This window comes from Physella acuta, unplaced genomic scaffold (genome assembly GCF_028476545.2).
Source record: "Physella acuta isolate Inbredline_101_S28 unplaced genomic scaffold, ASM2847654v3 ptg000176l, whole genome shotgun sequence".
NCBI lineage: Eukaryota > Metazoa > Mollusca > Gastropoda > Physidae > Physella > Physella acuta.
The window spans coordinates 221,958-246,415 of record NW_026731695.1 but is presented as its reverse complement, the minus strand read 5'-3'; the positions used below and the strand labels follow the sequence as shown (position 1 = coordinate 246,415).

At 31.9% G+C, this 24,458-nt stretch overlaps 1 protein-coding gene across 1 annotated transcript; it reads right to left on the bottom strand.

The window, feature by feature from the left end:
* On the bottom strand, positions 1-24,458 carry LOC131936355 (cAMP-specific 3',5'-cyclic phosphodiesterase-like). Its single transcript, XM_059293291.1, is given in 18 exon segments — positions 1-991; positions 1,063-1,245; positions 1,353-1,475; positions 1,785-1,939; positions 2,112-2,211; positions 2,289-2,453; positions 2,549-2,647; positions 2,761-2,835; positions 2,838-2,950; positions 3,035-3,128; positions 4,042-4,115; positions 4,118-4,153; positions 5,760-5,860; positions 7,725-7,772; positions 7,774-7,824; positions 8,959-9,147; positions 13,146-14,537; positions 23,308-24,458. Coding segments are annotated over 17 exon segments (3,348 nt in total). The 5' UTR covers positions 14,510-14,537; positions 23,308-24,458; the 3' UTR covers positions 1-613.

Sequence of the window (24,458 nt, the reverse complement as noted above, 5' to 3'; positions counted from 1 at the left end):
TTTATGTCAGTCTTTATGTGTTTATTTTCTATGATTACATTACAGTGTTAAGTAACAATCATTATTTATAAGCTAATGAGATCTATTGTTTCAGTACTTAACAGCGTAATTTAGTTCTAAGGCGGTTGAAGTTTTATTAATTGTTTGATTGGATTGCATTAGTAATTTATTTTTGGGGTTATTGAAAAAGTTTTAGTCGTTGTTACTTATTAGTAGTCATAACTTCAAAGTTAATAGGACAGAAATAATTTATTTAAAAACAAAATTAGTAGTTAAAATACAATTATTAAGGAAACAAAAATTAAACATTTCGTAAAATTGTATTTGTGTCTACAAAAGGTTTTATTGGAAAATCACGACTTATTAGCGAGATAAAAGCTGATAATTTTTAAAGTTATATTTTGTCATTTACAATTATAACAATACCTTATAAACGTATATATATATATATATATATATATATATATATATATATATATATATATATATATATATATATTATATATCACAGTAAGAATTTGCAAGATTTCAAATTACAAATATAATATATAATATCATTGACAGTGTATTTTTCACCACTCATGATTAAATATGTTAGTACCTCCATAGTTTTTTAACTGAGATTTTGGTCTGAAGAGGATGATGTTGAAAGAGGCGGCACATTCATAGAATCAATATTCGTAGTTGTGTGGGATTGTTCAAACAAATTTTTTTTTAAAATAATGGGAGAATCTGCTTGTACTCGAATAACGGACTGTTCGCTTTCAGCGCTACTTTGGCTCTGCGTTTCACCTTCTTCTTCTACGCTGTAACGGAATTTGTCGCCCTCTTCTATTTTACTACAGAAACTTGAAGATGGAGAAATAGGAATAGTTGCATGATACCAATCTCTATTGTCTTCTAGTGTTTCAATGATTTCTTGTGCATCAGGATAAACAAGGTCTGCCCAAGTCTCCCACAAAGGATGAACAATATAATCAATAAATCCCACCTGGAATCAAAAGAAAATAATAAATATTCTTTTTACATTTCTGATTGAATTTTTGTTTTCACTAAACTTACTTGTGATTTTTCCACAGTAGCTATTTGTCTGTCACACATTGGACTTATATCAAGACCCATTTGTCGTTCCATATCTCCTTGGCGAAAGAATTCAGCCATTACTCTATCCACCCATGTTTTATATATTTCTAATGGTTTCGTAGGATTGCTGAGGTCAGAACAGTGCACCATATTTTGCAGTACCTGAAATAATTTTGTAAATTTAAGAACCTCCATTCATTTTAAACATTCAATGTTAAATTTTGGGTATTATTTTTGAAAGTTTAAAATTTAAAAATAAATTCCAATACTTGAATTCTATCCTGGTAGTTGTCTAATAATAAAACTCCCGATCCAGCAACTTTCTTAGTTTCAACCATTGTCTTTAAATCAGCTAAGAGAGTCATGTGTTTTGACATATCTGTAGCCAAAACCTATAATATAAATTGATTGAGGTTTTAAAGCAGCTGCTAAGAACATACAAGTACCTTATTTTCTTATTGCTAATATAACTTTGGGTATTATGTTTCGAATTAACGTTTTTTCTATCTCATAAATTATAAAGCTACCATTTCTATAAAATTATAATTCAGGGCTACCCTAAGCTGCCTCTTATATTAAAAAAATAGATTGTCAATTTCTTGCTAATGTACATTTTGAATTGGTAATAGCAAATTAAATTAGGCTCATCATGGTAGATAAACATTTTCCAATTTTTTTATAGCGAATAGAAAATGCCTTACCATATCAATGACCATTTTACGAAATGATTGTCTTTGTTTGTTGCTTAAGTTTGCAAGAATATCACAGTTTTCTTCTTGTAATAGCTTAAAAGCTACAGCTAAATGGTGATTTTCAAGAACAGACTCATCGTTGTACATAAGCGCAAGTTCTGAACCTAACAAAAATGTAAATTGCTTTAAATTTAAATTTGCAATTTAAATTCACAAAACAAAGAGTCCATTAAAGTGTTGATTAATTGTAATAAAATATTTTATTGTAACTGGCCTTTAAATAAGTTTTTAGCATGACATAAGTTTTTTTCTTCTAAAAAATAGCTTTTAACTTACTAGTATTTACAAGATACTGATTAGTCAGACCAGGGTGATCAACATCATGAATTGCACACGAAAATATTGCTGCTAAAATTTCAAGATCTGTAAAAACATTCTGCAAAACAAGACAAAAATTTAATGAAGAAAACGTTTATAATTATCTTTATAGCTAAATATATAGTCTCTACTTGCCTCAAGGGCTGTTGCTGAAAGTAGAACATGTGTCGATTGTGTAACGTCAGCAGCATGGATAGCATTGTGATAAGGTGTATCTCGATGATAATGATCTTCAACGTGCATCATATACGTTACAAAAGTATGTGATGATATTTTAAATGTCTTTAACAGTTCACGTTCCTATTTAGAAAAAAACAACATTTTCTTGTTCTTTTTAAATATTCTAATTGATAAAAAAATTACCGTGGCTAATGTACTCATAGTCAAATGAATACCTGAAATATTGTGTAAGTTACACAAGTAAGAGGTCTGTTGTTTGAGTATTCGTTGATTTTAAAAATATCTACACCCCACTTATTAATTTGGTTGAGAACCTATAAAGAAGAAGAATGTACATTCATGTAAAGGTAGAAATATTTTTTCTTTCGGTACATACAGGGAATTTAAACAGTATTTAAATTTTAGATTCATTATTTATCAAAACTACTTTTGAAAGATCGTCTTTGTATGGTGTTTCAACTCCGTGAGCAGGTATCATTCCCGTGAAACTGTTTGCGTGGCGTTAGTTTTCGAAGGCCTGATATCTGAACACATTGGCCGTGTTTTATCTGTAGCCTTTATTCCGTGATCAATATGTTCCACTTTTAAAGATGGTATATCTAGTTCTTGTTGCTTATCTGGTGGATTTAAAATAAAACAAAATTAACCAAACATTTTAAAACAAATTTTACCATCGACAATTAAAATGACATCACATTTACCTAAATAAGTACTACAGATGTATTCAGCAATCTGATTTCCTGATTTGCTTGACTCAGCAAAGTGACTTAGTTCTCTGTTCAGCATTCTTTTAAACTGTTTAATAAAAATTATTTAAGTATAAATGTAGTAGATTACTCTGAGGTAAGAGCTATTTGACACTATCATTTTCTTTCTCAATACTACAAAAACGCTCATTTTTTCTAAATTTGTCAAATTCTAAAGTTTTTCAAAATCTGAAATAAAGTTAAGGTGCAAAATTTCATTTACTTAAATTGAACAGTACTCAAGTTATTTGAAACCGGAAAAATAATACTACAAATCTAAGTTGTCTTTTCTCATTAAAATAAGTTACCGATTTCGTCAGTGGAATTTGTTCTAAACCTGTGTCTTGTAAATAAAATTTCTTAATTTCTTAATTTCTTAAATGAAATTATCGGCTTTTGAGAAACAACGTTGAGAGCTGCCAAAATATGCAGTTCTTTTCGTATTTGAACTACGCATTTATTATAGCTTTGTTAAATTATATCATGGTTACAGCTTTTTTAAAAAGCATAATATAAATAATGATTCTGTCAGTATTTGAAAGTGTTATGATGAATCAAATCTTTGAATATGCGCCTGGTAAGAAATTTCTATTTAAATGTAAATAATTGTTAAAAATGTTAATTCCCAAGCTAAATGATTGGCCTAAGTACTCTTTAAAACAGAGGAGGCACTTTAAATTTCGGAAAGGGGGTGTTTAAGTAAAATTTCCGGGAGGGGGGGGGGGTTGAATTTATCGCTGAAAAGAAAACCATGATTAAAACACTTTTTTCGATACTTTTTTTTTAAAAACAGCTTTTTAAAACTGTTAAAACGGTGATGTAGTGAATTCTTTTTGAAAAGAGGAGGTTATCAGATGAAGGGTTTAAAAAATGCAAACAAACATGGATTAAAAGTGAACATACGTAGTAATTTTTCTAGCAATATATAAGTGAAAATCAATAGCTGAATAGTTTTGAAATACCTTACTAGACGCCATATCACTAACTGATCGATGAGTTTGAATGGTTTCCAATTGTTCCATACACCAATCCAGTCTTCAAGAGTCTCTATTGCAAGTTTCATGTACGTATCTTCTGTATATATATATATATATATATATATATATATATATATATATATATATATATATATATATATATATATATATATATATATATATATATATATATATATATATATATATATATATGATATATATATATATATATATATATATATATATATATATATAAATATATATATATATAATATATATATATATATATATATATATAAACAATAAGCTACATGCATTTACAAAGTAAACACACCCATTTATATGTAGGGTAACCCGGGGTAATTCCATACACTACTTTTCTAAAAAATTTGTAAAAAATCTAAAATCAACACTACCACAATATAATAATGAGGGTAAAACTAGACATGCATTACTTATATGATGGCAAACAAATATAAAGATAATTCACAAAATAAAAACAATTTTTAAATATTTCACTTTTATTGCAAAAACATGGCAAGTGGGGCAATTCCACACACATTATGAAAATTTTAAAATTCATGTATTTAAAAATGTGTAAAAAACATGTTTCCCCTTGGAAACAATTTTGCATGGGGGCAACCAGTCTTCATCACTGGGTGAGGAGAAAGTCTCAATTTCTTCCTCCTGAATTCTACTCTCATCTGTCATAGGCCGAAGTTATTCGTTTATAATTGTGGACCATTCTGAAATAAATACAAAATTAAATGTTAGAAAGTCTAATTACTAATGTGTGTATGGGGATGTTTAGCTCTAAATATTGCATAAATTATAATAATATAGGTACAGTAAAATAATAATAGATAAAGAAATAAAAGAAGTATGTGGTAATTTTACTTAACTTTAATAGCAGAGTCTTTTTAAAAAATAAATAGTACTAGATCTAGTATAATTCCTGTTCTAAATTAAAGGCTGAATCTAGCATCATTAACTGTTACTATTAACAAAAATGATTAAGCTTTCATATATTCAATAAATAATTGACAACAATTAAAAATAAGACAAAAAAAATATTTTTAAAAAGTGCAGGGGTTGTACTTACCTAAGGATTTTGAAGATAGATGCAGATAAAATTAAAATTCTTGCTCTGAATGTAGGTGAACGCTTCTCTAACAGTATCAGAAAGTACAAGAAATGACCTCTTAGAAACGGGGAATAGTAACTTTTAATTAAACTAAACTCTCATTAAAAATAGAGAGTATCCAGTATATAGTGTGTGGAATTACCCCGTGTGTGGAATTACCCCACCTTACCCTACACGAATATGCAAACAAATATTTATATTCAGTAGTCTTTTCTGAAGCCAGAATATTTCTGTTATTTTTTGCAAAATAATTTCCTCGGCTGCTTAAAATAAATTTGGCGTTGTAGTCAAAATATAACTGCTGAATTTTAAATTAATGGCAATTGCTTAAAAGTTCACACATTTTTCTAGAAATTATAAGAATATCTAATGATAGGGCATAAGGTTGAAATGAAAACAATCAACAGAACCTCAGAACAAAAGACTCAACATCTTAAACTATTCGTACTCGCACACTTAAATTTAAAAAAAAAAACACATTTCATCAGCACATTTGCAAAACGTAACGTGAAGTACATTACGTGACATTACCTTGTAATTAAAAAAAACACACCACTACCTGAAGCTTTATTCGATCCTGGAGAGAGTTGCTGTGGCGAAATCAAGTTTTGTGAATTTAAAAGTCCATGCGGATGTCTTTCGGATGATCCACGGCGTGGTCTTTGAAAATTTATATATATATATATATATATATATATATATATATATATATATATATATATATATATATATATATATATATATATATATATATATATATATACATATATATATATATATATATATATATATATATATATATATATATATATATATATATATATATATACATATATATATATATATATATATATATATATACATATATATATATATATATATATATATATATATTATATATATATATATATATATATATATATATATATATATATATATATATATACATATATGAAGGTCACATTTGGCTAAACAACAAAAAACGTAATTTAGTATTTGCAGACTGTGTTACATTTTTATTAAGATTAGTTTTTTTAATGAAAATTCAATTTGATATGTATATGTATTCATTTTGTTACCTGGTTAAACCACATAAAAAAAGAATGTTTTTAAAAAACTTAATCTTGCAGAATTGAGCTGGGTTTTTAATTCCATATCCATATACAAGAGCGATATGAACTGTCTTTTGTACTGCACAAAAACGACGAAAGCTAAAAAAAAAATATTTAAGTGGAAATCTATGGTTTAAGCCCGTTTGGTCTTCATATATATGTTGCGGTCAAAGTGTGGCCAAAGCCCGCATTGGCAGGCCAATGTGCGCATTGACCGGCTCTCTTGGCCAAAGCCCGAAGAGCTTAGCACTAAGAGCGTATTTTGTAGATTGGCCAGCCAATGCCGGGTCAAACTGGCTAAAGTCCGAAGACCTTTAACTTACAGCGTATTTCCTACATTGGCCGGACAATGTGCGCAACTGGCCGGGACGAGATGGCCAAAGTCCGAAAAGTTTAAAATTGACAAAGTATTTCATATATTGGCCAGCCAATGCGCTCACTGGCATGGGATGTTCTATAGACTAAGTTGTAATCGCGTTTTCATTATTTTGAGTGCGGTTTCAGTGTGAGTAACGTATTGTTTGTATGGCATTCTATATGAACTGCGACATGGACCAAAAGGGCCGTCAGACCAAGTGACAGACATACCAGATGGCTGCCAAAATAAATAATCCAAATCCTAATGGAAGAGAATTTGTGAATCAAGTTTTTTCTGAATTAAAGAACATGTGGCCTGAACTTAAACTAGTTTACGGAAATCCAAGGTTTTTTTCATCAAGGAATATGAAGTCTTGTTCGGATGCAAAAAAAAGTGGGACCTAGCACTTCAAATCTACCAAGAGAGGCTTTCGATAATTTAGTTACTGAGGAAGATATTGAGAACATTGAACAAGAAATGGAGGTTGCATTTATAAGCTAACAAATGATGCCGTGGCGGAACATCCAGACCAGTTGCGTGACAATAATATGGTCAATAGATAATGTGTAATTTGTGAAAAATGTTGTAGTGATGCCCATTCTTGTGGATCCCGTGGCAACGATGTCAAACGATGTAATTCTAAATGCCATAAATGTTCAACGTTGTAACAAGTGATAATATTGATTGAGAGTTTAGTGCAATAAAATAATTTGAATGTTTCTGTTATTTACTTTAATTAATAATCAATAAAGACTAAATTTCGTGATCCTTACGGTATGAAACAACCTTAAATCTGCTCATGATCTTCTAATTGGTCCCTAGCCAGATGATCTTCTAATTAGGCCAAAGGCCGAAATCATGAGCCATTTCAAGAGCCATTTCCATCCTGGTCAATGAGAGGCAATATTAGCCAATGCGCGCATTGGCCGGCCTTTATATATATATTTATAAATCACCATTGTATTGTCTGAAGTACCATTACATTTGTAAAAAAAAAATTATTATCGAATATCATATCATATCCAATAAAATAATATATTTTTGTTTTAAATACCTTTCTTTGTTCGGAACATTTGTTAAATTTATGTAATTTGCCCTCACAAAGGCTGGCAAGAATTTGAGCAAAAGGTGTCACAATTAAGTCTTCAGCGTGCCTGATAAAAAACAAAGAAAATACATTTACATAAAACAAATATAAATAACCTTAATAAAAAAACGAATAAGTTATGAAAATAAGAAAATAAAATAAAATAAACTTGCTTTTTACTTTCAAATATACATAGTATTTTCACAAATCTCGACGTTTTACACCACCATGAGTCGGAAAAACATAGTTTTGCAATTTTGTCAGTATGTCTGTGTGTATGTATGTGTGTGTGTATATGTGTGTATGTCAGTCAACACGATAACTTGAGTACTTGAGTACCGTTACAGCTAGGTTGATAAAATTTGATATATGTATTATTTAAATGTGTAGTTCTGTACCAAGTTATCAGCGATTTCCGGTAACTGTAAGTGGCACATTATTATATACATATTGTTTGCAGTTCACTTGATGCGCAATTCTTTTTCTACGAGATTCTATTCAGTTTTAAACAATTTAAGTAATTAAAAATGAATTAAAAATTCCGTTGTCACCCCAGTAGTGTTATATAAGAATATTCGAGAAAGTTTAAAGAAGATCACTCCCACTTTATTTTCAATACAGCAATTGGCGCTTTTGAGATCTCATATATAATATATATCTTAGCTTTTATTAAATAAAGTGAGTTTTATTTTCTTAATATCAAGATTAATCATATTTGTTGTATTTTCCACTTTATACAATATATTAAATTAATTTGACACCACATAAGCTACGACAAAAATATTTGCGTTAAAACTCGATCACTGTACCCTGCAATCTCTAAATAAAACAGTCATCTACCACCGTGTTAAATTTAGACATTTTTAAATTAAACGGTATTATTAAATTATTATAGTTATTGAAGAAAAACGTAGACTAAATAACAGCCCCGACAAAAACATCCCCAACAAAACGGCCGGCGATAAATGAAACCCGTCATAAAATCATTTTACAAAACAAAAATATACAGTTCTTCTGCACCGCATATTTTCCAACTAAAAAAAAATAAAGATGGAATTTTTAAAAATATTAGTTAGGGTCTTCTCAAACTTTTTTTAGAGGTACAGGGAAATTTTTTTTTTAAACTCGTGTACACCAAATTCTGTAAATAAATTAATTGAACTGAAGATGTAGGCCTATTAACTTATAGATGTTCGCTTACTGGGTTGCCTCACTCTGCATCGATGAATGTCTTGACATTGATTTAGGAGACAATTCATAATCACTATCTGAACGGTAAAGAAACGATTCACGGCGTTGTGGAAGATTCTGAAGTACAAGTGCTGACGAAGGGCTGCCGCCATCCAATGGAGATCGGCTTTGAATGCTTGGTCCATTCTCAACATCGAAGCTACCAAAAGATGAAATAAATTAATACAAACTCATCTATATAACCCAATATCTGAATTTGCTTTGAAAATTAATCCACAGTAGGTGATAGACAAACAAAAGAACAAAAACTAAAGCAAAACCAACAACATCAGATGACGTAATGAGTCCTCGGGTAAATTAAGTTGAATATTCAACCAAAAAAACTGGTTTTCTCATAGCTATAAGCAAAATAAGACAAAATGATACATTAATAAACATTTAATTACAAAAAAGCAGCAACAAAAAAATAAAAATATAAAAAAACCCCATAAAGGCGACATTACAGGTGCTGTTGCGGTTCCACCTATAAGCACTAAAAATAATGTAAAAAAATTAAATTAAAATCAAACGACCAAACTACAACATGAAAAACAGAAGGCTAAATACTAACAAGCAACGTTACATATATAAAATTAAAATATATATATATATATATATATATATATATATATATATATATATATATATATATATATATATATATATATATATATATATATATATATATATATATATATATATATATATATATATATATATATAACACAACAAAATAACAACTAAAACTAATATCTCTAACTGAAGCTCTAACTCTAAACACAACTAGGCCTACATGTAAAACTAAAACCAGAGCTACAACTAACATTAACATTAACACTAGCAGTAGCTTAACTGTAGCTTTCACTATTATTGTAGTCGTAATTACAATCTCACATTTACCGTAACCTTATTACTGACAAAAATAGAAGAAACTCGCGACACCATCGTTTTGGCAGATGTTTTAGATTGAACGTAGATATATGTTCTTTTCCTGTATTATGAATCTATATAAAACAAGCTGTAAGCGCGTCTTGCAGTCCCCTCTCTTCATCTCTAGGAAGTCTGGTGAGCTGGGGTTCACGCTAAATGTTTACAATCGTAGAGCCGGGTTTAGTGACGGCTATTAGGGGCAGATAATTTAGTTTGAAACAATTTTAAACTTAGGGGAGGTAGCTAAGAGGAGGCTGCTTTCACGGGGGGGGGGGGGGTTAGGGGTTGGGGGAAAGGAGGGGAGGGGGGTTTATCGCCCTTAACGACTAACTGATAGTGTTTTAAAGCAAATATTTTTAGTGACAGCAGTGTTACTGTCGAATTCACAAATTATGAATTACTGAAAAGTAGAAAATAAAACAACTAAATAACTAAATAGCGGCGTATGACACGCCGCGGGTCTTCTCACTAAAAAATCCACTAGCATAATTAACTCATTCTTAAACGATATGACCTCCTTAAGCATATTATCTAGATCAGTTTTGTTTGAGTATTTTATGAATTAAGAGGCCGTCTTTAAGCGACGTCAAAATGAGGGGGGTGGGGTGGAGGGGGGGGGGGGATTAGGGGTCCAAACTTTTGTGACGTTTGGTGAAGAGGCGCCGGAGGAACTTAGAGTGCCTCATTTATATTTCTCTATATATGGTATATAAAAAATGAAAGTCAGATGCGGTTCGACACCGTTCATCTGAGAGTAATGTCCACGTTAGCAAAAGCGACATCCTCTCACCAATTCCAAAAAGTTGAAGGAGTTTTTAACTATCAATGTCTCTTTACAGTTTTAATTTTGGTAAAGAGCCGTGTATCAGTTTTTTAGTGTGTAACTCAGTAATGCAACTTTTTTTATGCCTTTTATTTTTTTAAAACCCCGTTTGGTACACCCCCTCCCTTCCGTTCTTCCTTATGGCATACGGTGACTATGAACCTTTACATTTTGAAAAGTTACATAAGAAGCTGAATTTATTTCACGTTTCTAAAATACTTTTCGTAAATTTAATAAAAAATAACCAGTATACTCAATGTTTACCGTGCTGACTGAAAATTTTAGAAGAATTTAGAATTTATATTTTGTGGGGGTGATGATGGTAGGCTAAAGTGACAGAGGACGGAAAGGGGTAAAGGTAAAATTTGTTGTAAAAGCGTCTATGGATGACCCCTGACTTACACGCATACCCGTTTACTTTAATGGTGATTCTTAATTTTAAATTTTTTTTTTCAGTTTTTCCTATTTCATAAAACACAAACGTAACGTTATTCCTTTTGTTTAACAAAAAATATTTGCAATATTTTACTCAATGTTTTGCGATTTTGCTTTAAATATGTTTTGTTCAACTATTGTTGTTAGAAATATCACGAACACGTTCAGAAATATTAGGACATTCATGGTAAAAAATTTATAGTTTAGAAATATGGGAACTAATCATGATAATAATATTTTTAAAAAAAACCCCACCTTACCAGCATAGTTCTATAGATGACATTAAAAGAGCAAGACAAAACATAATTACTAAGCCCCGCTCAGTGAGAGAAAAAAATCGATACCCCTGTTGTGGCATCAATACAGCGTAATGTAAACATTCTAAATTTATTTTGGTAACAATAAAGCTGATAATGTGGATTTAAAGGCCAATTACATTATGTAAAAAGTAATTCTGTATGAATAAAGATACCGTCATAATAATTTCATAGCATGTATAAATTCAAATTGTAATAAAAAATCATTATTCGTGCTTATAAAGCCTAAAATATACTTTCGAATTACCCTGTCAGGGCAATTGAAAATGGTGTAAATATTAAAAACATTTCTATTGCATTGTATAAATATTGTATATATATATATATATATATATATATATATATATATATATATATATATATATATATATATATATATATATATATATATATATATATATATATATATATATATATATTAACATCTTCAACACAGTTAATTGCGCTGGCATAAAAAATCATTCCTACTCACTTTATATCTCTCTCTCTCTCTATATATATATACAAAAATGTGTACTTAATTGATTAGCTGATAAACATTATAGTACAATAACATTACAATACGGTTACAATAGTAAGCACGATACAAATGCAGGACACACAAACTTAACGAGTTATAACGTTAAACTGCTGCTGTTTAGAATTAGAATGTTGAAAAACCTATCAAATTTACTTTTGCTAACCTTTAACGGACAACAATTTAGGCGCAAATTATTCAATATTAATTGTCTGCTGGAAGGACGGGTGGGGGGGGGGGCAAAGGGAGAGAAGGGAGGAAGGAAAAGGAATGAGGGTAAGAAAGGAAAGGAATTTAAATAAAAAGAAGGGAAGAAAGGAATGAAAGGAAAAGGAAATGAATGAAAGGGAATGGAGGAAAGTAATTGAAGAGAAGGAAGGAAAGTAAGGAAAGAAAGGAAAGAAAAGAAAGGAAGGAAAGTAACGAAAGAAAGGAAAGAAAAGAAAGAAAGGAAAGTAAGGAAAGAAAGGAAAGCAAGGACAGAAAAGGATAGAAAGGAAAGGAAAAAGGAAAGGAAAAAGGAAAGAACAAAAGGAAGGAAATGAAAGGAAGGAAAGGAAGAAAAGGAGGGATATGAAGGAATAGAAGGAAAGGAAAAGAAGGGAAGGGAAGGAAAGAAAAGTAAAGGAAGGAAATAAAGGAAGGAAAGAAAGAAAGGAAGGAAAAGAAGGGAAGGAAGAAAAGGAAAGGAAGGAAATCAAGAAAGGAAGGGAAGGACAGAAAATGAAGGAAAGGAAGAAAAAAACGAAGGGAAGGAAAGAAAGAAAGGGAAATGAAGGAAATGAATGAAAGGAAGAAAAAAAAGAAGAAAGGAAAAGAAGAAAAGGAAAGTAAGAAAGGAAAGGAAGGAGAGAAGAAAGAAAGGAAAGAAAGGAAAGAAGGAAGGAAAGAAAGGAAGGAGGGAAGGAAAAGAAGGAAAAGAAGAAAGGAAAGAAGAAAGGAAGGAAAGGAAGGAAAGGGAGGAAAGGAAGGAAAGGAAGGGAAGAAAGAAAGGAAGGGAAGGAAGGAATAGAAGGAAAGGAAATTGTATAGGATAAAGCAATTGAAAAAATAGAAGCAATCAAAAGTATATAAGATGCATTTGTTCACTTCACAAAGATCTTACTTTTGTCATTACTTTTTATTTTACACATTACCTTTCATTTTCTTTAGTCTCAGTCTCTTCTATTTTCTTTTCCAAAACCTTTTTCCTTTTCACAGAAATTCTTCTTGTTACACCCCACAGATTTGTGGGTTTTCTTAGCTTGCATCCACCACTATTTCCAGGCTTTTCATTGCCTATGGCACTGGTGTTAGTACTTAAACTACTTGAAACAATAGTATTTTTATGCGCATTTCCAAGATGCATGTCATCCTTACAGATATAAGTACTGCCAAGATTAGAAATCTCTACTAGTGTGTTAGAGACAGATCTTGACCAAAAGAAAGAATCATCAATTGATTCTATATTTAGAACAATTGGCCTAGTTCCTCGGCTAAACTCTCCTGCTGCTCTTTTTCGTCGTTCCCAAATGCTCATGGCCTCATTGTCTGGCTTTTTTAAAATTTCGCAGGACTTAGTGCGCGATATACATGATGAATCATTAGCAACGATTTCTATCGATGACTTTTGATTATTTATAATATCTAGGAATTTCTCAAAATTGCTTTGCTCTTTAGTAATGTTCAGAGTAGGTATAATGGAAGGTCGTCTTTGATTTAAACTAATTTCACATTTTTCAGTAATCAAATCGTCTTTATATTGATAAGGTAATTCATTACAAAACTTTAGGTTATCGTGGTTATTTCCGAAGTCTGAAACCTGTCCTAGAGAAAGGTTTGTCCTATATACTCTGTTTTCGTTGTATTCATCTTGCTCTGTTAATAATTCAATATTTCTGCAATCATTAGAATCACGCAAGCTTAGATTAGAATCTGAACGCTCTTCAGCTTCGTTAACCTTCTCTAGATTACTAGGATTAGTATATTTTTGAATTGAAGTGCAAGCAAATAAAGGTTCCCCATGGTCAGCATTTTCTTCACTTTCAACTTTTGCGTCAATTTCACTGTGTATGTTATCGTGTGGATTCATGACGTTGAGCGAATCGTCTGTTTCTTTAGTAGACAGTTCTTTTATTCCTAATAGATTAACAGTTTCCCATTTACACAAACGTTTGCCAGCAGAAAAATACGTCGAATCTACTTTTGAAGAACGTCTGCATTCGGAATGAAATAGTGAGTAATTTTTTGAATCGTCTGAAAAACCTTTTCTTAAAACTATTCCACGTAAACCGGTATCAGAATCACGTCTTCTCATGCTTTCATCCCAAGAACTTCGAGTTTCAGGAAAAGGTCGACAGTGATCGGGCGCTAAATTTGTTCGTTTTACCCAGCTTCTTGTTTTGCCGAAATTCGGAAAAACACTGCCTCGCCTACCATAATCATACAAAGAATTTTTTTTTTCCTCTTCTTCCTTACTGTCTTTCCGGATTAAAGGCTGGATACTGTACCTGCGATCCATCTTTAATTCAATATACTATATAAAAAAGCTAGAACAGAAAAAAAACTGTTACAAAAAGTAGTATTACACATAGGCCTACATCTATAACAGGTTTGGATTATATTCCAGTAGTAAATTTTTATTATAGTACGGTAAGTGTAAAAATATTGTAAAATTAATTTCAAATCAACAAATATTACATGAATAAAATGATATATATATATATATATATATATATATATATATATATATATATATATATATATATATATATATATATATATATATATATAATAAAATCTACAAACATTTATTCTCTTTCTCTCTCTCTCTCTCTTTATATGTATATATATATATATATATATATATATATATATATATATATATATATATATATATATATATATATATATATATATATATATATATATATATATATATATATATATATATATATATATATATAAAATACAAACCTTTAACAAAATATCGTATCACTACACTAGCTGCATGGAGAATGTTTGCTTAAAATATAACGTCTAGTGAAAAAAATCGGTTAGGATAAATCAATAAAAAAAAACGCTGCTATTGCCAACTCTCGTCATTTTTCTCCAATACTATTGCTAGCAATAAACCCATCGTTTGATATATTGTAATGTACATCAATAAACATGGACTCGAAAACACAGATGCACTTTTGAAATAAATAATAAGGAATCTGTCCGAATATTCGTTAAATAAAACCCTGCTCTCATTACATATTTAATGACTCTTGAAAATGAAACAAGTTAAGGTTACTTGAATGCTTGCGAACAGTATGATGTCTATATTTCGGCTTAGCCACTGACAACGATAACCTCGACCAAAAACATTCAACTCAAACCTAAATCAAAACCATATATTCATCTCAAATTAAAAAACGAACGCATTATCTACAACTACTAAAAAATCAAACGTTTTAATTTCAACATTCGTTCGTCATTCTCAGCTTTGATACAATTTTATGGATGGGTTTAAGAATAAATGCTGCTATATGTAACTATTAAATGATAAATTAAAGTATTAAAGCAAATTTATACATTACGTTAGTAACATATATGTGCGGGTACGTACACTTGTCTGAGAAACATTAAAAGCATTATGAATTATATTACGCGGTTGAAGCACATGAGACTGAGAGCAGTCCATTTATAATTTAATAAGATAAATACTATTTTTTGTCAATATTAACTTGTTTCAACGTAATCCTTTTCTGATTAATGTATGTTTTTTTTTAAAAAAAAACGAGATACTGTTTTTTTTACAGTAACCCCTTTAAAATGAATAACGTTAGCTGTAGAAGTAGGCCTACATTGTTTTTTTTAATTACTTGCGAGGGCGGTAAACCATATATATATATATATATATATATATATATATATATATATATATATATATATATATATATATATATATATATATATATATATATATATATATATATATATATATATATATATAAATCAATGTCATTCCGTCCGTCCGTCCGACCGTCCGTCCGTCCGTCCGTCCGTCCGTCCGTCCGTCTGTCTGTCTCTATATAGGGCCTACGGTATATAAAAAATGAAAGTCAGATGCGGTTCGTCGCCGAGCAATGAAACTTTGAGTACTTGATCAGAATACCCCCAAGTAGGTTTCTGCGAAAAAAAAAAATCAAAATTTCTTATGGGCGGCACCAGGGAGGGTGCACTTTTTGTCAATACACGGTTCGGCGCCTAAAGTTATAGGGCGGCTACCTTAGCAGTTGGTATTCGCTAATTGGGCGTCCTGCATAGTGGGAAAAGGATACTACTATTTTCAGCGGAAAAAGATTGCAACAGACGCAGCCGCAGTATCCCCGGCTATTGCGTGACCTGAAGCGCCTCGGTCTCCCATATGAGCACCATGGCGCCTACGTTCGTTTTAAAATCAGGATATACACTAAAGTCTTGATAGGTAAACAATAATCGTTGACTATATCGAATCCGGCGCGTCCTCCGGCGCCCCTGCATGGTGCGAATCGGCGCCTTGGGCTTTCCCGCGAGCGCTATGGCGCCTACGTTAGTTTTAAACAGTGCGATAGACTATGCATAAGATGGTTTATAGAGTCGATCATTAAACATAATTAGGCGCGTCCGCCGGCACATCGACAGGGCTGGATTTAGCGCCATGCGCTATCCTGTGAGCACTATGGTGTCTACGACAAGGCGGTGCACAACATTCCTGCGGTAGTGTAATTAAAGGCTCGCGAGAGTGCAATTTGCCCCCCCCCCCCTCTTCGGGTTATTATGGCGCCTACGTTCGTTTTGTAACAGTGCGAAAAGACTATGCATAAGATGGGGTATTAGAGTAGTTCACTAAATATAATCAAGCGCGTATCCCGGCGCCACGACAGGGTGCGATAGACTTTGGATAAAAGGGGGCGTTAAAGTCGTTCACTATATTGAATCAAATGCGTCCGTCGGTGCTCCGGCAGGGTGCTATTTGGCGCCCTGGGTTATCGTGTGAGCGCCATGGCGCCTAAGTTAGTTTTAAGGAGCTAGGAGCCGTGTAATCAGGGGCTACCCGGAGCGCCCCTCGACGTCCCTGAGACCTGGGCGGTCACGGTCACTGAAATGTGTTCTACCTCACTATTACGGCGAGTGATTAATGTACACTAAAGGTAAACCATTGCCCCGATAAATAAGATCATTACATCACAGTTTTAGAAAACAATGTCACACGTCTTAGAATATAGGATTGGTTACGCATTAATATTCTTCTTCTTCTTAATTTTAGTGTTAGAAGGGACCCCCTCCCCCCAATACAATTAAGTATACATGTCACTGTCAACCGGTTATTCTCCATTGATTTCAGCCTGCTTATCTTTTTGGATTTGCTTCCATAGCCTTTGTCAAATCAAGAAAAAACTACGAGTCAGCAATTGGTTGGTTTTGGAGTTGTCTCTCCTAGAGAGAGTGGCCGTCCCCAGCTAACGAGCCTCATCTGCCCGATGGTTCGAACTCCAAACTTTTCAATTTAGCAACCATGAGCTTTACCGACTCGACCACGCCGACTCCTAACCCTCCTACCATATTTCGTCAGACTTTCTTCTAGCGGTAACGAACGGGGACGGGTATGCTAGTATATATATATATATATATATATATATATATATATATATATATATATATATATATATATATATATATATATATATATATATATATATATATAATATATACGCGGGCTGGTAGTGTGTCAGTCCTTCCTTCTGTCATCGCTATAGATTTTGGAAGTAAACATCGCACCAGTGCTTTTCAGTGCATCGCAGTGTCTTATTACAAATATTAGAGGAGGGTTTGTTTATATAACGACATAAAGTTATTTTATAGTTGTAACTGTTTTTACTCTTTTGCATAACATAAAGAAAATATTAAATACACGCACATTGCTAAAACATATTAAAAGAATCAACGTCAAATATCATTTTCGTTTATATTTCCCTGAAAAAGTGGATACATTTTAATGACATAATAATAGTAGGGTAGAAAAATCTAATTAAACTGTTTAGTAAGTTTGCCAAGGGAGGTAATTTAAAAAATGTGAATGCAAAATCTCCAAGATGGAATTGTTGTTGGAATAATATAATTGGCAAAATGTGAATGCAAATTATGCAGACGTGTAAGAGTACATTATTGTTGGAATATTATAACTAATATTGATTGATAAAAGGCTATCTTTTATTTATTTTATTTACTGAACGTACTGTTTACTAATTATAATTTTTAATAAACTATTCCCCATTATTATATAAAGTCATCACGTTCATTAGGTGCGCAACAGTTTTAGTTATGAAACGTTATTGTAAATTTTTAAAAGTACTGGAAAAAATGCATGAATTTATAAAGTGCAATATGGTCAGTAAAACACGAATATTCTAAATACTGCCTGTAATTTATTTTATACACTGGACGTACTGTTTACTAATTATTATTCTATCTTTCGGTTTGCGGACAAGCTAGGGGTTCTATAGCAGAGGCGTAGCGAGGGGGGGGGGGGTACATATGTCTCCGGGCGCCGACCTTAGAGGGCGCCAAAATGGGTAGGAAAAACAAATTGAAAATTTGCGGGGGCATGTGCAAATCGAAAGTGTGTCCCCGGGCGCCGGGAAGGGTCGGTACGCCTCTGTGGGGGGGGGGGGGGAAATGACACCATTAAGTGCCGCACCGGGTGACACCCGCCATAGCTACGCCACTGGGATCTATTTATGTGATTTAAATTTTTAATGCTGAAAGGCTCTCTTTGGGCGCGGACTCATAGGAAAGCGTGTTGTTCGGTGGTAATTCTAATGTTGTGGTTGAGTTGTAGTTGTGTTGTGGTTGTGTTGTGGTTGTGTTGTGGTTGTGTTTGTGTTATGGTTGTGTTTGTGTTTTTGTTTGTTTTGTTCTGTTCTCAAGTTGGTACATTTAAAAATGATTTACCGTGGCGGAGCATGGGTATGCAGCTAGTATATATATATATATATATATATATATATATATATATATATATATATATATATATATATATATATATATATATATATACATATACATATAAAGAGAGAGAGAGAGAAAGAGAATAAATGTTAAATCTTTTTTAAATGTACCAACTTGGGAACAGAACAGAACAAAACTAAACACAACACTAAACACAAACCAAACGCAACACAAACACAGCACAAACACAACACAAACTTAACACAAACACAACACAAACACAAAAGAAAACACAAACACAAACGCAACAGAAACACAAAAGAAAACACAAACACAATGCAAACAAACACAATGTAAACAAAAACGAAAACACAAACGCAACACACAAACACAAAAGACAACACTCATAAATTTGCATTCACATTTTGCTAATTACTACTTGCAACAATAATTCCCTCATTAAGGTCCGTAGAATTTGCATTCCCATTTTGCTAATTATATTGATGAAACAATAATTCCTTCTTCGAGGTCCGTAGATTTTGCATTCACATTTTTTGTTAGCGTGAGTTGAATTTATTTATTACCTCCCTTCGAAAATTACAAAACAGTTTAATTAATTTGTATTTTGACCCTATAATTATTAAAATGCATCCACTTTTTCTAGGAATCTAAACGAAAATGTTCTTTGACATTGATCCTTTTAATATGTTTTAGCAATGTGCATGTATTACATTTTTTATTTACGTTATGCGAAAGAGTAAAACCCGTGGCAACTATAATATAATTTTAAATCGTTATATAAACAAACCCTACTCCATCACTTATAATAAGACACCGCAGTGCAAATAAAAAGCACGACATGTGATGAGTTTACTTTTATGATTCCATCCTTCTGTCCATCCTTTCATTCTTCTATCCATCTAACCGTCATGCCGTCTGTCGTCCATCCATCCACCCATTCTCCATTTATCTTCCATCAATGTATTTTTCTATAATGTAGACCACTGTCTTTTCAGCTGTTCATGTTTTCGTCTGTCTGTCTGCCTTGTCATGTCTGCCTGTCTCTCTCTCTCTCTCTCTCTCTCTCTCTCTATATATATATATATATATATATATATATATATATAACAGACACAGACAATAAATAAATAAATATGTATATATATATATATATCTATATCTATATATATATATATATATATATATATATATATATATATATATATATATATATATATATATATATATATATATATATATATATATATTACAAAACACATTCCATGTTAATTGTTAATTTAGCATCCGTGCTGAATTCGCCCTAAGTTCCCAAAATGGTTCAGCATTTTATTACTTTTACAGCACTTTCACAGTTTTGCTACCGGTATCAGTTTAGTTGTCTGTTTATGATCGTGTTAAGGACCCTTAATTCGGATTTTTTGAAACTGATGAATCTATTTTTATAATAAAAAATGTTTGCAGTACTTTTATTCAGACTGATAGATTGATTGGGAGCCGGAACATTGGGGTTGTGCGTTGGGTTTGACAGAATGTTGTTTTGACGAGTGGGCGTGGGTTGGTCAGACAAGTGCAATAAGTAATCAATAAGTCACGGAAGTCGTAAAAAGGTTTGCCAGTTTTTACGTTCTCGTATACAGAGTAGGCTATAGAGGAAGAATTGTAATCTTGCACAAAAATCACATGAAATTTTGACTGTTTTTACCGTTTTACACCTTAATGCTTCATCATATAGGCCCTACGGAGTATAGTGGACTTATTTTAATCGGGCGAAAATTCTAAATCCTGATTTATCAATATCTCATCGTTTAGCGCGTCATCGAGTGGAAAAACTGGACTTTGCAATTATGTCCGTATTTTTATGTTAGTTTCTGTCTGTGTACACAATAACTTGAGTACCGTTACAGCTAGGTTGGCGAAATTTTAAATGTAAGTATTATATCGAATTTGTAGTTCTGTATCAACATTTCAGCGATATTCGGAAAACGGAAGTGGAAATTATTCTACTTACTGTTTTTCAAAAACTTGGGTACTGTTTCAGTTAGATAGACGAAATTTCACATATAAGTAAAAGATCTAACTCGCTGTTTTCTGTTAAATTTTGAGTAATTTCCTGTGACGGGAAGTAGTACTTGACGCTATTTCCGATTCCTCAAGAAACGCATACGAATTTTTTTTTAAAAACTATTTTTCTGTTTTTCTTATGTCCGTCATGGTGGGAAACTTGCGAAGAAAGTTTTTAACTTTTCTACCGGACCGAGTCATTTTAAACTTTTCACGTAGGTTAAGACTCGAAGACAGTGTATTGTGAAATAAAATACTACTTAATTAAATGAAAATTAATCAAGGTTTTCTTTCAAAGAACTGTTCATTTGATGCCGAATTAATTTTTATGCTATTCTATCCTGTTTAAAAAACTTACGTATTTTAAAAATTGATTTAAAAAAGATGTCCATATCCTGATTACATGGGAGTTTGGGGTCATCCATTTACGACTTCCACGTTCAAAGTCATTGTGGACGTCTACAAAATACTTATATTTTTAAAAATAAAACTGCACATGAAATATAGGTTATACATGTGTTGAATATCCGCTGCACAACGGGTGAATACACGTATCAGAAATTTATCTGTATACCGCCCGCTTAAGAACAAAAGCTGGATATTTTGTTTTTTTTGCAATCGGGAGGGGAGAGGGGGCAGTGACCGGGGCAATTATTTAATTTACGGTATTTTAAACATTTCAACAATTAAAACATACGTTTAAAAACAATAAGTTCTAGACTCCGATCACGTAACTAAATCGTAGTCTAAATCATTAATTAGTGTCAAAGCCTAAGACGATGCAGATGAATATTTTTTTTTCAAGTAAAAAATCTCAAAATAACCACTTTCCAATTAGATATTTAAATAACTGCGTGTATAATGTGCTCGCTTGGTCAGGTGTTTAGAGCTCACGGTCAGCGGGAGTTCGATAAAAAAGGGGGAAAGAGAGGTGGTACGTTATGGAAATACGTGTAGCCTAAAGTTGAGTAAAGTGTTTGGTCCACAGCATCTTCAATTAAAAAATAGGGTTTATAATATAAGGCAGAAAAATACTATTAAATACAAAATCAAATGTTTAATATTTTGCAGTTTTTGTTTGCCATTTACAAAAACATTTAAATAAAGCAAGCGCTAATAACATAGGGCCTAATTTATACTGAATCGCTTGAAACATACTTATTATTTTTCAACACTTTCTAACCTCAACTTTTAATATTGTTATATTTAGGCCTAGTAATATTTGTTACCGAAAATATTATATCCTACATTACATTAGCAAAAATAATGTAGCAAAGTGGACGCGTGTGGACGAGCTAAGGAAGGTGATCTAAAATTCAAAATTTTTGTGGACGTCATAAATGGATGACTCATTTCCAACAAACTGTTAAGAATATTCCAGAAATTATAGGGGAGATCACTCCCGCTTCATTTACGATACCGTTAGTGTGGTGGTTTTTTCTTTATAGTTTCTTTATAGTTCATAAAGTAGAAGCAGCAGCGTGGGTTGGTGACTCTTGAATAAGTGTAATTCAACCATATCTATAGTATATGTGTTTATATAATCACTATAAAGGCAAAGATATACAAAATTAAATAAGAATTTTTAAAATTGTATTTATGGTCGGCTGTAGGCCCCTAAACGGCATCATCTTACACAGCATTGCGGCAACCCCGCATTGCGGGATCCGGCAGCAGGTATTTCCGTCATGCTTTTAACATGCTTAAAAGAACTTGTTTTATATATTGACTCTCTCATTTAAAAGGATGATTTTCTAAATGTATGTCTGTACCGAAACCAAACCTCGATTATTCATTAGTCAGCTTCGATCTTAATTTTGAACGCCGAACTGAAAATATACTCATTTTGAGGGCTAAGCAAGATAGTTAGATCTATGTGCCAAGGAAAAGAATTAGCCCAACGGTCGAAGTAAAAAAAAAGAATGTTTAGCAAAATCTTCATGCCAGTGAAGCAAATATGATTGATATCAGGAGAATAGAGAATCAAAGTGACTTAGACTTATAATTATCTTCAATTGTTTCAACTGCTCTGCTTGAAAAAAAACTCTATTTGTATTGATTTAATAAACAGGAATAATACATTCCATCTTTTAAAAATAACTAGTTAAATTTTTTTGTCACCAGCAAACATCTATTTTTTGTAATTAGCTAATTCATACAAAGACGTTTAACTTATTTAGTCTAATAGCTGTTTTATCAACTATAATTAGTAACTATAATAGCTACATTTTTATGTGCTAGTAAAATAATTGATCATACCTGACAACAGGTTTCCTTCTACGTCGAGGGATGACCATTTTCTTGAACTTTTTATACATAGCAGCCATTTTTATGGTAGTAACATCGGTCATAGAGGACTTAGATTCCAAACTCGGACTCCAAGGTCCGTGCCCCATGTTACATCCACGATCCAGTTTGCATTGTTTGATGTATAAGAAATTTAAATAACTTCCAACATTTCAAACACAGATCAAACCCATTATGCAGTCAATGGTTCATGTTATCATTTAGATAACACGTTTATTTATACTACACACAAAATAAAAATCCGTATTATTACATTTTATGACGAAAATCGCTTTCAATTAAACTATCTATATCATACAAAGCTATGCAATTCTTCTTATGCCACATCATACAAACTTGCGACTAATCTTGTATCTGCATAGATTCCGAGAATAACACGCCAACAAGTAGCCCTATAAAGGATCAGGAGAGAAAATTAACAACACAGAAGCAGCTAGTCAACAAGAGTGGCCAAAGTTGAAATCACAGGGACGGACTGTTCCGCAGCGAGAAAAATCAATTGCCCCTACACAAATCTTCATAAATATCGCTTACTTTCAATGGCTTCAGGGTAAAGCCCATAGTGCGTGCAAATTCTGAAGGAAAATTTACACTGAAAACATGGCCAAGAATTCAATACAATTTGAATATTTTATTTTACAGATTGCCATAGTTCATAAAGTAGAAGCAAATATAAACATTTAGGTCTAGTAATTCTTCAAAATTTTCACTAATAAAAAAAAACAGTAAAACACCGTAGACAAAATTGGGCAGTATCATTAGAAACAAGTTAAAGACAAATTACCATAAGTTAAACATTATTACCATAGGCTGCTGACAAACTGCCTCATTTGTCAAGTTAATATGATTTAAGCTAATAACTCTTAGCTACCAATTGTGTATTTATTATCAAAAAAGTAATTTAATAATGATGAAATAGATGTGTGGATACGGTACTTATTGCCTATGGGTAATTAGTTAGAGACATTTAAAAACAGATTAACATTAAAACAGAGACTGGTCGAGACCGACAAAGACAGACAATTATAAAGTGTATAAATACAAAACCTGATTTATTGGATATTTAAGAGAGAAAAAATATAATTATTACATTATAAAGGATT